This window comes from Patagioenas fasciata, chromosome Z (genome assembly GCF_037038585.1).
Source record: "Patagioenas fasciata isolate bPatFas1 chromosome Z, bPatFas1.hap1, whole genome shotgun sequence".
Classification (NCBI taxonomy): domain Eukaryota; kingdom Metazoa; phylum Chordata; class Aves; order Columbiformes; family Columbidae; genus Patagioenas; species Patagioenas fasciata.
In genome coordinates, this window is record NC_092560.1 from 64399687 (window position 1) to 64415232 (window position 15546).

At 38.3% G+C, this 15546-nt stretch overlaps 1 protein-coding gene across 2 annotated transcripts in view; it reads left to right on the forward strand.

The window, feature by feature from the left end:
* Positions 1 to 14921, forward strand: part of NADK2 (NAD kinase 2, mitochondrial) — a 32024-nt gene extending 17103 nt beyond the window's left edge. The window contains exons 4-12 of one of the 2 annotated variants that reach the window (XM_065860419.2): positions 74 to 155; positions 1499 to 1582; positions 3631 to 3767; positions 4797 to 4875; positions 7193 to 7336; positions 9491 to 9546; positions 9630 to 9683; positions 10120 to 10243; positions 12144 to 14921. In XM_065860419.2, the coding sequence (XP_065716491.1) occupies positions 74 to 155; positions 1499 to 1582; positions 3631 to 3767; positions 4797 to 4875; positions 7193 to 7336; positions 9491 to 9546; positions 9630 to 9683; positions 10120 to 10243; positions 12144 to 12282 (899 nt within the window). In that variant the 3' untranslated portion in view covers positions 12283 to 14921. The remainder of the gene's footprint in view (positions 1 to 73; positions 156 to 1498; positions 1583 to 3630; positions 3768 to 4796; positions 4876 to 7192; positions 7337 to 9490; positions 9547 to 9629; positions 9684 to 10119; positions 10244 to 12143) is intronic. The other variant, XM_065860420.2, reaches the window with a different exon arrangement.
* The last annotated feature ends 625 nt before the right edge of the window (positions 14922 to 15546 follow it).

Sequence of the window (15546 nt, forward strand, 5' to 3'; positions counted from 1 at the left end):
AGATGTGAAACTATTTTCTTTTGGGATATCAAAACATGAAGTGAAACTAACTTTGATTCTGCTTTTTCTGTAGGTGATGGTACAATGTTGTTGGCAGCCAGTAAAGTCTTTGATAAATTTAAACCAGTTATTGGAGTAAATACTGATCCTGAAAGGTAAAAGCACATCTGGGAAAGCTATGCTTTATTGAATATCAGGCACAATATACATCTATTTCCATGACACATGAGGCATGCCTCTGGCATTTGGCAGCATAAATGTGTTTTTTGGTGGATTGTAGCTATCAAATGAACATGTTGTTTTATTAGAAAAGTTTCCAGAATGAGCTATTGTATCTTGTCTGAGAGGACATTAAGTGGTATTGGATAAGCCTGACTGTGTTAAACTGCTACAGCTGTTTTCACACACCAGTGTAACAGCACTTGGAGTTAGTTAACTCATATTACTGACCAGAAGTTTGAGGCTAGAGATGGCAGTATTGAACAGGGACAGGAAAAGGGACTTAATAAAAGAAACTAACAATATGGTGCCTGAACACAGAGAAACTTGGTTTCTCTATGAAGATGAATCCTATTGGAAATCTGATAGGGCCTCAGATTAAGAAGTTTGCTTTGGTTTCTTCATGTAAACCATGTCATAGCTCAAAGGACGCAGTCTCCTCAGCCGGTTAATGGCATTTAGTTGTCCTATTATAAACTGCACACAAGTTGCATCCACCTAGCTGTAAGATTGATTTGGGCAGGTGGATACAGTGTTTTAGTACTGCCTGGTTGGTATAACCTTCAAAAGGATGACAAGTAAAACTCAGAATTCACCAAGGCTGTGTCTGCTGAGATTCCCAGATATAGATTTCTGCTTTAGATATTACCAGTAAATTTAATCTGAGTAGGTAAGAAAGTGGTGGCTGGAAGGTTTTGTTCCTTCTGTATGTTACTTCTCTTCCAAAACTGTTCAAATGCTGTGAATAGATGTTCTCCAGTATCAAGCCTGAATAGCAGGGTTCAAATAACAAATGCCTTCAAGTTATCAAATATCACTCATAAAAGTGGAACAGCATTTAGTCTTCTGGCTTTGACATGAGATTCGTTTGATCTTAGGCATGTTGCTTACCTGTCTCATATCGCTAATTTGTGTGTAAATGGAAGAAATTTTCTTTCTAACTTGTACGGTTTATTAAACTTAAATTCTCTGCCAAGAACTATGCTGACAGGAACTATATTAGTTACCTACATATTCCTGCAGGATTACTGTCTGGACAGCCACTTTTTAGGGAAAATGTAGGAGAAAGATCTTATATTTCACACGTACACCCCAGGAGCTGAAAGACATGTATTGTTGCTGATGTACTGTTATATAAGAATAGTATAGATTCACAAAGATCAAAACCTAGCTTCGTTTTATGTAACAGAAAGAGGCGTTTGGTTTGTTTTATGTTCTAAAGATGCCAGATCTTAATAGTTACACTGTCCTTTTCATTGTCCTTTTTTTTTCCTTCCAGATCAGAGGGTCACTTGTGCTTGCCTGTGAGATACACACATTCGTTCCCTGAAGCGCTACAGAAGCTTTATCGTGGTGAGTTCAGGTAGGATTCACTGATCTTTGGTTTTCCAGAATCTGTTATCATTGTCAAATACATAATGATGTGCAGTTTCTAAGCAACAGATGATGCTTAGTGAAAATCTTAATGCCTCAAATAGTGAATTCTATGTGGATGTTTACTATGTTCAAAAATGAGTTTATGGTCAAGAGTGGGATTGGAATAGGAAGTATAAAATTGACTGCCAGTTTCAGCAAAAAGACTTGTTATGACCTTCGGTAATGGATTTTATTTTCTGACTTAGCAAATTCATAAATTAAGAACTGCATTGTCATAAAGTCTGTATTGGTTTACATATTTTAACACTCAAGTTCATCTGTAGTAGCAGGGTGGGTCATGCTAATAGAGGCTAATGAAGTGTATACGGTCAGTGTGTTGCATCTGGGTTTTGGTGATTGAGGTGGAGTGGCTGCTGTTTTGTTAAAAGATGAGTGTAAGGCAAAGCTTTTTTTTTATGCTGAAGATAGCTCGATGTTTTAATACTAGATATTCTTAAAATAGAATCTTATTTGAATTAAGAAGGAAGCCAGCTGAATTTTAAAGGACAGACTATGCGTAAAACTTCCGTAACACCAGGGAGCAGTTTTTTAATAACTATTTAAAAAGAGACATTGTTCTGTGGTGTGTTAACATTCCAGAATAATTTTATGATGGTTTATGATGGCAAACCTTCAAACAGAAATAAGCCATTTACTTGAAAATATATTGCAATTGGATTTTATTGATATTTCTGGCATATTTGATTTGTAGCTTGAAGTGTAACTGTATTTGTTCCAAGTTATAAAATGAGGTGAATACAGTCATTGGGCAAGTCACATATTCTGAAACTCAGAAAAGAGAAGCTTTTATCTCTCCATCATGCTAAGTTGCTTAGGTAAAGCTGGTAGGGCTAATGCAGATAACCTCCCTTGGTAACGTGGCACTTCTGATGTTTTCTTGGATGCCATATTATATTTTTGTTGCTGACACTGCTGTTTTGTTGCTCATGGTGGAGCTGAAGCCTTGCCAAAGTGAAACAGAAAGGATCTCCCTGGTTATTTTTTCAGAATAATAGGAATTGATATTCCTAAGCAAGGACTTGAGCAGGTGTTTGACTGGGCAGTTCTCAGATTTATTTGGCCCTAAGGAAACTTTAGAATAGGTTGGCAACTGAATGAGCCCATCTGGAAGAGCTTCTGGTGGCTCAGAGTTCCATAAGGATGGTGAGGTGCCAGAGACTGGAAAAGGGGGGTTGTCTTTTCTCCTTATCCTTGAAGTGTCAGACACTTCAGTGCAGCAGTCTGCCTAAGCACTTACCTGTAGTCCCATGAAACAAACGTCATCATTGATTTATAAAGGACAAACTATATCAGACTGTCCATGTTTATTTTTTGGTGGTAAATCGTTTAACAGGATCTCAGAATAGGAATATAATAAGGTACAAATCCCATCAATACCTCCTGTAGGAAAAGCTGAAAAATTTGAATGTTATAACAGCTTAAGGAAGAATGCCTTTTATATCCTTGTCTTTCTTCATTTTAATTCCTCTTAAACATCCTAACATTCTTAGGTTAGGAGAGATACTTAAAATATGAGGATACTTGTGGCCCTTATGTATAAAAAGGTGGATAGAGCTGCTTTTTGTTTTTCAAACAAACTATGGTAAAAATACATGCATTGCTGTATAAATTCCTGAGAGCTTTTTGTTCTCAAAATCATCACATCAGTCATTATTTAAGTTAGGATCCCATGCCTAAAAACATTAGTTGTTCTCTGTAATGTCTGTAGACTACTTTTGGGCAATGTCCTCTTATTTCACACATACAAAAAAACTTAGGTAGCAAGTTCGTAAGTGTAAAGTATTTACATTTTAGTATTATTAACTTTCTAAATGCAGAAATGATAGTGAAAGCTATAAAACTTGAAACAGACTTTGAATTTATTTAAGTTTTAATCTTAAGATGCTCTGCTTTGAGAGTGAAGAAACTCTGATCCTATCTAATTTTGCAATGAATATTTCAGCTACTGATACCAACTTCTTTCTTCTCTCTAAGGTGGCAGTGGCGGCAAAGAATCCGACTGTATCTTGAAGGAACTGGTATTAACCCAACCCCTGTAGATTTGCATGAACAGCAGCTAAGCCAAGAGCAGCACAGCAGGGCTCACATAAATGAAAGATTCCAGGATCAAAGTAAGTTAAAATCTGACAAGAATGTAATCACTTTTCTATGAGAACTTGGAACAGGAGATAAAGATTTTTAAGAGCTGAAGTATTTGAAGCCTCATTGCTGTATTTGAGAGACAGCTCTAATTAGCTGAAGACTCAGATTAAGGTTTTTTTGGAAGGGAGGTTTTATTCTGTATATTTATCCTGGACTGCACACTTAGAACCAGTTTTCATTATTAACAGTTAATTTAGAGATGGTTTTAAATAGTATCTGCTGCCAAACACCGGAGCTTTTTTAAAATGCTGTGTTTTTAGGGTTTCTACAGACACTTCGAGTTACCACATGAACATTTTACCATGCATTTAGCTGCTCCACACTAAAAGTTGTGTGTGAGTGTGCACGTGCGCTCTTAACTTGTGCTAAATTTGAGGTAGGTTACTTCACAATTGAAAAAGCTGGTCTCAGACTACCAGCAAGCAGATGAAAAATTAGAAGTGAGAATCTCTCCCTGGGCAGTTCTTTGGTCATCAGATACCTTGGACTGTTTTCTTTATGAGATCTCAAAGATGCATGGTTCTATCCTTAATCTGTGTCTACCACTGCATTTCCTCACTGGGAAGTCCTTAGGCAACATGAACATTAACAAAATCTCGCTTAATTACCCTATGGTACAAACTCTAATTCTTTGAACTTCATCAGAACTGTCTGTTAAGTCACTGTCAGTAAATTTAACTAGGCTGTAAGAGGGACTGACAGAAGAGAAGACTTCAGTCTGTCTCATTGCTCAATGAGTTTTCAGGGCAAGCAATGTCTGAACGTAAGTGCCTTTGCCTTGTTGACCTTGATTCAAATATTTGTAGTCTCCAGTAAAGGACATTGACTGGGTACAGACTAATTAATCAGTGAAAAATTGAGTCCTTGAAGAAAGTAGAGCACTAGGTCTAGAAAACAAACCAAGGCAGCAGAGTGTGTCCTCCAGTGACTTGTGAATTGTTTTTGAAAATGCATGGTTTAGAGCCATGATTCAAAACTGTTATATTCAATATCTGCAGGATCTGACATTTCTGGTCCACATCTTTTACCAGTGAGAGCACTCAATGAAGTCTTCATTGGGGAATCTCTTTCCTCCAGGTATGTTTGATTGTTTGTTGTTGCAGCAAGGCACAATTTATTTAAATTCTTTTTATGACATTGCAATGGGCAATCAATGATGGGATGTCTTTGCTGTCAAATTTCAGTTCTAGTCCTTGAATATATAACACTGATTGTATTTTTGCTGGTTACAAAGAGTATTTTCAGAGATGCAGGTGCAGTGATGTTAGTCTCTGGTCTTCTACCTTCCTGTCTGGCCATTCTTTCATCATTCGTGGCTGTTTCCTTTCCTCTTCATCATTTTACTCCTTTCCTGGTTAGTTAGTTGTTACATACCCAAATACCTTCAGTTACTGTCTTTACAGTGGATTGAAGATTTAAACATCTATCTTTAAACTGCCTTTTCTCCTACATCTCTTCTTAAATATATTTTCATAAGCTTTTAGCATGACCAAGCAGAAATAACTTTTGACATGACTAAATACTCCTTTCCGTGCCTCTCTGTCACTAGAGGCAAAGGTATCCACCTGCCTTTGGCAGAGGCTTTGTTACTGCAGGAAACCATTTATTTCCTTGTAAGAAACCAGTCTCCATCAAACCGCATTATCCAGGATACCTTTGACTGTTCTTTCTCTCCTGAAGATCAGTGCATTTCTACCAGCCAAATGATAACAAGAAAGATGTGGGAAATGTGACTGGGGCTGTGGGAAAGGAGTTCAAACGTTATCTGTGGTCAGGACTTGGCCAAGTTTTTACTTGTATTTTCCCTTTATTCTGTATCTTTTTTTTTTTTTTTTTAACTTTAGAGAGTAACATATTCTTGTGTTTGTACAGTGCCTGGAACACTGTGGTTGCTGCTGGAAACAGTATTAAATGTTCCATGAGTGCTTTATTCTCCGTCTGGACTGCAGCCTCAGACTGGCAGAAGGAATTAGTCTCAAAGAGATACAAATTTTGCTCTCTACTAAATCAGACCTAATTTTACCACGATTGTAAAAGGTTTCTTAAACTTACTATGGTAGAGGAACACAAAGCTGCTTTCCAGTGCTTTAGAATAACCCTTTCCTTCTAAGTGTCACAAACACATTGTGCTTTTTGGTTCCCGTATGTCTGACAAGCATTGAGGAAAACAATGCCCGTAGGAACGAATCTCTAGGATAGATTTTCTGTTAGTAGGACCTTACACTTGAAAACTAAGTAATGATGTCACACAGGTGAATCTCCTGTAAGGTTCAAATACACTAATCTGCTCTATATTAAGACAAAATGACTCTAGGTGCTTCTGCCAAAGTCTTATTCTGCATGTCAGTTAAGAAAACAAGGAAACTGAAAGAAAAAAAAAAACACACCACCACCATCTTTTATGTGTAGCTTGCAAAAATAATCTCAAACTGAATCAAGCTGTGCACCTGTGTTCTTAGTTTGCTTCCAGTTCTTTCATCTTCCCATCTTCTCAAGAGTGAGTACACAAAATGGTCTTAGTTACCAAGAGTCTAAACCATTTGTCACCGCATATTCTTCACCTAAAACACATTAGTAAGCTCCTTTTACTGAGAAAGGTGAAACTCAGTTGTGCTGACCACAGTGAATGTGTTTTTCTGAGGGTACCTATTAATCTGAAGACCATGTCATACTGTTTGAATTAGGCACTATGAGCAATTTCAGTTCATAAATATACACTGGGATGTTCTGAAGCTTAGCGAGAGGTACTATCTGGTCTCTCTAGGCCTAACATTATGAATCCCCTGATACATAAATAATACCATGCAGAATGATGATTGTGCCCCAAGACTTACTACATTTGAGTTTTAGAAAGAATTTGCCCTGGAGAGAAACATGAGCCTGCTGACTGTTGTAAATCTAAAACTGTTCACGAAGAATCACAGTGGATTTTTAATTACTGAAGTGATGGAAGAATTCAGCTTGAAGCCATGGTGTTACTTACTGGCGTTGGAGTGCCTTACTTCTTAGTGTTCACTGATGTAGTTTTATGAGGCCCAGTCAACAGCATAAACACAGTTTTTTGGTAGTTCAACAATTATGCAAACAAGGTAATGTATTTGTGGTTTCATTTGTAAGTCCAGCAAACCCTGTTTCTGTACAGAGCTATTCCCAGATGAACCACAGAGGTTTTTGTGCAGAATTTAATTTTAAGAGTAGCTCGAGAAATACTGCTTAAAAGTTTATGCTGCAAATCACTTTTATCCATTGTAAAAGCTGCTATAAAATAGTGAATCAAAAGTGGCTGCCAAATCGGAAACACTGTGCGAAGTGTGTGAAATTGTCATCCAGATTTGAAAGTAGCCCCTCTAAATTTTTATGTGCCTGATAAGGCTGTGTGTTCTGTCTTATTCAGGGAGAACTTTAAGTCCTGCAAACCCAGTTTTAAATTCTCGCTTCATAGGGCGTCCTATTATGAGATATCAGTTGATGATGGTCCTTGGGAAAAACAGAAGAGTTCAGGGCTTAATGTGTGTACTGGAACAGGATCAAAAGCATGGTGAGTACATGCTCTACATATTGCTGCTTTCATACAAAAAGTCACTTCAGATAGGCTAGGTGAGATGGACCAATTTTGCTTAAGCATTTTGTCCATACTGAGACTCTCTTGGACTATGGGTAACAGTGCATGTCAGTTATATCCAAATATTCTCACAGTTGGTATGGTTCAGAGCTGTCTTGGGTGTCTGAGAAAAGCAGAGCACCCCTCACTCGGTAGGTATGGAGAGAAAAGCTGAAAGGATGAGGAGTTCAGGCATTGAGACAGAAATTTACCTTAGGTGTAGCTTTTAATGAAAGTGGTCGCATGCTGCATGTTGAGGTGAATGGTTGGGTGTGGCAAGGGGAGGAGATTCTGCCCTGACCTCAACTACTCCTGTTGGTTAAAATGAAACTTCTTAGATGAAGTAGCTTGGAAAACTTAAAAAATCTGAGCTCCAAGAAGAATGATAAAACATGTACTTGCAAACAGTGTTAAATGTTCTCTGGCATACCTATTGTCCATTCTCCTTCCAAGCCTCTTGCTTCTTTCAAACCTCATTGAAAGGGCATGGTCTCCTTGCCAAAATATTCCCATTAGAAAAAGACAGGCATATCTAACTGGAGCTGTGCTAGCTTAATCAAAGGGATAAATTATCTTCAGTTTAAGCAAGCTGCAAGTCTAATAAACTTAGTTTTGAGTTGCGGAAGACATGTACAGTGAGAGCCTCACTAGTTGTGCTTATAGTTTAAAGTTGTACAATAGGCCCTGGATCTATGTGGCAAGCTAAGATGAACTAAACCAAGCTTTTAATGAAATTCAAAAATGAATATTCATGCTGTAACCATGGTTACTAGGTTTTACTCTTCATCGTAATTCAGGATTTTGCATTCAGTCAACATAACTTGGTCCTGGAGGCTGCCCAGGATGAAATTGGCAGACTGCTAAGGGAACTTTCCTAGCGTTCAGTACCTTGGGAATGTACAATCTTAGTTCAAAGCTGTTCTTATGCATTTCATTAGCTTATACACTCTGTACTGAGCAATCCCAGAACCAGCGACCCAACTCCAGGATTGCCCATCTCCATTGCTGGAAGCAGTGTGTGCTGCTGGACTTTCTAAACCAAGGCTCAGGCTCAGCGGAGTCATCTTTCTTAGCCTGTGGTCTGGGAACTCTCCTGGGATTTCAGACTTCCTTGGCCTGAGAGGCATTTAAATGTCCGAGCCCTTCCTTCAGCTCCAAAACTTGCATGAAAGAATAGTTGAGAGAAAACAACTTCAAAGTGTACATCTCAGTTTCTTGCTAGAATCTACTCAGGCTTGCAGGTAGGCAGCATGTGAAAGAGAAGGAGCCTCGGACAAGCACCATCAGCAGCTCTGAAGTCTGTTAGGTGTATGGTGGATGTCTGTTGCAGTCTGAGGTGTTTTGCTGCCATGACAGAAGTGCTGGAGTGAGGATTTTAAGCTGTATAGAGACCTGGGCAGCTGAGATGTTCACGGTGCCGGTGCGCTGAGGCTGTGATTAGTAACTAATTTCTTTTGATCCTAGGGCACAGAAGGGAGACTTCTGTCAGAGTTTAGACTTAGTTCAGATTGAAGTTTTATTTTGACTTGTACATGCAAATGTGGCAAATGCAAAAGTGCCTGATCTAACTGTTTCTTTTCTATGTACACTGATTCTTGTGAGATTCAAGCCCACACCTTAGGATACAGACAAAGAGGCATGATATTTGTAAAGAAGTGTTGAGTTTCATAAATGAGAACTAGCAGAAGAAATTAATTAGCAGGAGATGGATAGAGGAGATAAGAACACAGTCTGTAGAACCATCATGGTTCAGTTTTTCTAATGCAGACTTAAATCAGCAATTATTTGGGTTCTAAGGCAGGAGGATTATTGATAAGGAGACTACATCCTGTGTAACATGGTCTTCTTTCCTGAAGACTTCACTTAATGGATTCTTAGAGTTTAGAAAGCCACAGGTCAAGCCATGTGTTACTTTAAGGGACTTATTTTAAGAAACTGATGTCTGCTCACATCAAATAGCATTCTTTATTTTTTCTTTCTTCCTGTTGTTGGATATAGTTCTTCATCTATATGCAATGCATGTTTTGGTTTTGATTTGTTTTCTCCCAAGTTGTGTTGCTTATCAAACAAGACTTCTACTTCTCTGTCTAGGTCCTATAATATTAACAAGGTAGCATATCAAGCTGTTGAAGAGATCCTTAAGATAGGTGAGTGAACAGTGTGGCATTACTGGCCAAGTTTATATAAAGATACACCTATCTAATTGGGGCTCTTTCTCTTGGCTCAACAGCTGAAAAGCATGGAGGTTTGAATATGCCATTGAACATGGAACTAGTGCAAAAAGGTCAGTGAAAAAGGCAAGATTTCTTTACTTTGACCAGTTCCTTTTGTTTATACTCTTAATACTCGGCACTGCTATCAGTATTTTAGTGCTCCTGCAATATTAGTAATTCTTACAAAAATTATTTAGGCACATTTGGTGCAAAATGCGTGACTTGATATAAAAGCACTTATTTAGACTTTTGTACGTACAGATCTTCAAGAGATTTGAGACACTTTAATTGCCTGAAGAGACCTGTTGAGTTTTCATCATGCAATAGAATGGAAAGGAATCGTCTGTGAAGTTAATTTTTTATTTTTTGGATGAAGGCAATTAAACATATGGCAAGATTCAGTATTCCCTCTTGGTAGGGAAGCTGCTGTTTCCTGGGGGAATGTGTATTTCTGAGAATAATTAATTTTCTCTGCAAAAAAATAATGGCTGATTTCTCTATTTACAGTAACAAATGATTACAATGAGTCCCTTCTCTACAGTCCAGAAGAACCAAAGATGTTTTTCAGTATTCGAGAACCTATTGCAAACAGAGTTTTCTCAAGTACTCAGCAGCGTGGCTTCTCTTCAAAGTAAGTTTTGGCAGTAGCAGACACTGAAGAGTTGTGCTTATCAGTGTTTATAAATACCTCAAGGGTGGGTGTCGAGAGGATGGGACCAGACTCCTTCCAGTGGTGCCCAATGACAGTATGAGGGGCAACGGGCACAGAATAAAGCACAGGAGGTTCCATCTGAATATCAGGAGAAACTTCTTTACTCTGAGGGTGCCAGAGCCCTGGAACAGGCTGCCCAGAGAGGTTGTGGAGTCTCCTTCTCTGGAGACATTCAAAACGCACCTGGACACATCCCTGTGCGATCTGCTCTGGGTGACCCTGCTTTAGCAGGTGGGTTGGACTAGTTGATCTCTAGAGGTCCCTTCCAACCCCACCATTCTGTGATTCTGTGTATTTGTCAAAGTGTAAGTAATCCAGAGGTTTCCCTTGAGGTGTTCCAGCATCCAGTTTGTGTTTTGAGGGGCTTGAGTGTTGTTCTGATAACGACAGGAAGAAAATGTTTCTGTGTGGTGTTACGCTTTATTAATGTTTGAGCCATCCAGAGTCTTACAGAATAAAAGATTGTCATTGTGCCCAGTTTTGGGTGTGTGTCGCTTCTCTCAGTGTGAGGCACGGGCATTGACAAACGGGAGTGAATTCAGGAAAGGGCCACTGAGATGACTAGAGGGTTGAAATACATGGTGTATATAAAGGAGAGACTCAAAGGGAGCTTTTGTTTAGCCTGGAGGAGGCAAGATTAAGCAGGGTGGACCCAGTTGCTGTCTTCAGCCACTAATGGATGGTTATAGAGCTGACTGCCTTAAAGTCTTTTCAGAGCAGAATATGAGACAACAGCCATGATTTTATAGGATGTAAGATTCTGATTAAAAAAGGAAAAAAAAAAAAATACAATGAGAATGGTCTGGCAGTAGAAAGGTTACCCAGAGATTGTGCTCTCACTGTCCTTGGAGATACTCAAAACTTAACTGAGCAAGGGCCAAGGCAACCTAATCTGTCCTTGAAGTAAGACCTGCTTTGAGTGAAAGGTTGGACGAGATGCCCTTCCAAACTAAATTTGCTAATTCAGTTAGGGCACTTGCACCAAGGAAGGTTTAGATCAGGTATTAGGAGAAATTTCTCCGCAGAAAGGGTTGTCAGGCATTGGAACAAGCTGCCCAGGGAAGCTGTTGAGTCACCATCCCTGGAGGGGTTTAAAAGGCACATAGATGAGGTTCTTAGCTCTTGATACTAGAGATATTCCCATTACTCTTATTTATCTTTCCTGAGACAGTAGCTGCCCAGAGAGAAATGGAGGAGTGGAACATGCCTTCATGTTCTGCAGTGTCCGGACTTTGCTGTGTTTTAGTGATGCACAGACCAGTTAAGCTTTGACACTGTGTCTGTGCTTCCAAGCTTTTCAAATTTCTTAAAGAAGTGTCTTCATGAAAATTTTAGATCACTGGATAATTGTTGATTCAGTTCTGGAGATCAGAACATTGTCTAGACCAGGGCCTGAGCCACAAATTATCAAGCACATCCATGTGTCTTACAGCTGCTCTGGCATAACTATTAGTTCACATCCAGCAGTATGAAAAAAAGTTTGGAGAACTATTTATTTAATACTTTCTGCAAATGTGAAAGAATAAATTCCAGTGCTTGATTTAATTATCCTTTTAAAGGTAAATGAAGAGGAAGATAGTTAGTAGCAAGTCCTCCAGTTCTGTCTGGACTCTGCTAAGTCTATAAGAAGAACTGTTAGGTTGGGGGATTATAGTGCTTGGTACAATATTCTTCTCTTAAGTATGCTGCTGTGTGATTAAGCATTTACTGACCCACGCACATGAACGTCCAAGAACCAATCTTCCTGCTCAGATAAGTGCTTGTGTGAAATACTTTATTTTTTAAGCTGTTTCTTGAAAACTTTTTCTTATTTTTGCAGAGTGTGTGTCCGTTCCCGTTGTTGGGATGCATGTATGGTTGTAGATGGAGGAACATCTTTTGAGTTCAATGATGGGGCGATAGCATCAATAATGATTGATACAGAGGATGCACTGTGCACTGTTGTGCTGGAAGAATGAAGGAGCCTAGTGTCTTCTGCTGAAACAATTCTGGATCCAGAAAGGGAACTCCTGGGGATAGACAGCACATCATAATGCTGCATTAAGTTGGAAGTTGGCCTTTTTGGATGCAAGAGCATTTGGAGGAAGCTTTTCATTCCTTTGGGTTGGGGATATCTTAGCCTGATATTTAAGCTCTTTTTGCATCTGGTGTAAAAGAAATATATCAGAAGTCTTACCTCTAACTTCAGTGAAAATGGACATTTTAACCTGTAAGGCAAACATGAAAAAAAGCTCTTTTTAAACACAGGTAGATAGGTTAAGTATCAAGGCAGTAGCATTAAATACTGAGATGTACAGTTTTTTAGTAGCAGTCTGGGACTGATGTAACTAAACACCTTCATACATAAACTTTTGTAGAGAAGTTGACTGTCAATCTGGTGATCTGATGCAAGAATATATAGATTTTGGCAAATTCTGATCCTGATGTAATAGAAATGGAAATACAAACCTTTTGTATGCTTTTCAAAAATTTTACAACTTTGTAGTTTCATACAACTTGTGACAATTTTTTTTTTTCCTTTTCCAGTATTTTTTCTACTTTGTAGATATTCATGAAAAGTCTGGTTTAATCATATCTTGAATGACGTAGCTCTTACCTTTTCCCTTTGGCTAGAAAGGGACTTCAAACCCAAGGGTGTTCTTGAGCCCTTTAATAGAAATATACAAAGTATAGGAGACACGTTGAAGTAAGATATATTCGTTCACTGAATGAGTTAGCTAGCTAGCAGTGTTCAGTCACAATAGCGTATGTAGGTGGCTGTCATTAGGGAAAATATTTGGCCTTATGAAGTTGAATGGTTTGGAATTTTAGGTTCCGAGTTTCTTTGTAATTGAAGAATGCAATGTGCTGGTAGTTGGAGCATGAGTTAATACTTACATGTCTCCCAGTTTTCCAAGTATGAGTCTTTAACTTCCCCACAAAGTTTAAATTTCCAATCTTATGCTGAATTCTACTGATACTTACTTGGCAACAAATTAATTTTAATTTTACATAATCATGTGTTAGGTAAGCAAGTTGATAACAGAAAAAAAGGCTCTTAGGCAAGAGGAAGGGACTTTTCAGATAGGTTTTTTTCAAGAAGCTGTGAACTATGACTGCCTTCCACAGTCTGTGGTGATACTTACATAGATGAGAGGGCAGAATTTGACAAAATGAAGATTCCTACAGCAGGAACACTTCTGCTACGTGACTTGAAACCAATGTGTTTTGTCCTGTCTACTACAGATTATTTCCAAAAGTGAGTTTTCTTCCAACTACTTTTGAATGAAGAGACTTCTTTAACAGATGTTCTCAGGTCTAATGGAAACATTTTCTGGTGTGGCCAATCAGTGTATTTATTGCTAATCAAAAAATGTGGAGGAAGTGGATAAAGGATTTTTCCTTCTGCTACTGAAGTGTTTGTACTCACTATAAACCAGAACATAAAGGAAATTTGACCAGACCATTCAATTCTAGGAAAATGTGATACTGATGGAGCTCTTTGAATAAGCTGTCACTGTTTGTATACATTTCACCTTTTAAGTGTGCTGTAGATTGTTATTTACACTGTCTGCTTGAGTTATCAGGATTGCAGACAAGGGGATAATCAAAGTAACCAAATACTCTTTCAAAACTATGTACGTTCAGGAACTATCACAATACAGCTCTTAGTGTCTAAAATAATCTGCAAAATTGGTATAAAGGTAAAGATGCAAAAGAGTGATTGTTCTTTAGAAAGTTGGATGCACAGAGATCGGGGTGTTTTAATTATTCCTAATCCATCTATAAGCACTTAAGGATGGTTTATGTGCCTCTGTCTAGTACACTAGTCAAGATGCTGTTAAGATTAAAAAAAACCCACCCAACCCACCAATGCCAGTAACACTAATTTATGACTTCCTATGACTTTACCACTGTGTTAGATCAGCAGTTTAGGTATTGAAAGTGTCCTTGAAAACCTTCATAGACAAATTCACGACAGAAACCCTGTCCCCTACTCGGAGACATTTGTGTGCTGTCATGTTTTCACAGAGACCGATGAGTCTGATCAGGGTACATACCTCTTAAAGATGCCTGTCATTCCTTGTTACAAACATTGAGACAAAAAGTGTTTTCAGGCCCTGCAGAGCCAATGTATGATCTGCTTTAGGGCTTAGTAAGAGATTTCACAGTCAAATTCCTAGCTTGCTTAGCAAAATGTAAACTTGATCTACTCATGAGTGGCCTCTAGTGGTTTTATTGAATTGCACTTCTGTTGAAGCATTTACTAGTGAATGCTTGGTTTAAATAACAAGGATGATTCAGAGATCTATAATAGATGAACAGTAAGCAGCTAGTAAGAATTGTAGGATCCTTTATCACAAGGGATTGCAGTACCGAGAACTTACTTGGTAGACAGTATTCCATGACAGGGCTGTTTTCTTGGTTTAACACTGATTTAGTCTGCCTGAACAGACAGTGAACTCTGCACTTCTTATATAAGCTGAATCTATCCATAGTATTTTCGTTAACTGCCAGTCCACACTGTGTTCTGCTAAACTTGACCTTTCATTCTTGGCTTTTTTTAAAAAAGTGGTGTTTATACGTTATGTAATAAAAATTAAAAACTTAATAGATACATGAAGCTGTCCTGTGCCTTATTTCAAATGTTTCGAAAGTGTTTAAAGTGCTCAGCTTCTCACTTGCTGTGCAGTTTTTTAAAATAGTGGGTTTTAAACCTGAATGCTTTAGGTAAAACACAGAGCTTATCTATGCAGCAGTTTTTGGTTTGAGTTGCCTGGAGCTACCAAATGATTTTTTCAGCTAGGAAAAGGTCAGTGGTACACCCTACCCAGAGGACTTCCATTATGCTATGCTACATTATCTATATATTATATTACATATATATCATAACGCATATAATATATATTACTATATATATTATGCTATATTAGATTATGTTATATTACATTATGCTGACTCACACTATGCTACAGCTGCCAACATAACCAGTAGACCTGCAACAGAAATGTTTGGCCCCTTCCAAAACTGAACCTGGTACTTAAAACAGTTCAGGACTACTTCTAGCTAAAGCCATAATACTATCCCAAAGCAGTCTATTAAATGCTAAATGTGTAACACCCTGTCCTCTAAACCACCATTGTTCAGACATTGCTTGAACAAATTAATCTTTTTTTTTTTTTTTTTAATCCCATGACACAAATTTGGTACCAAGTCAGCAAGTGTTCTTCAATTCATCAGTC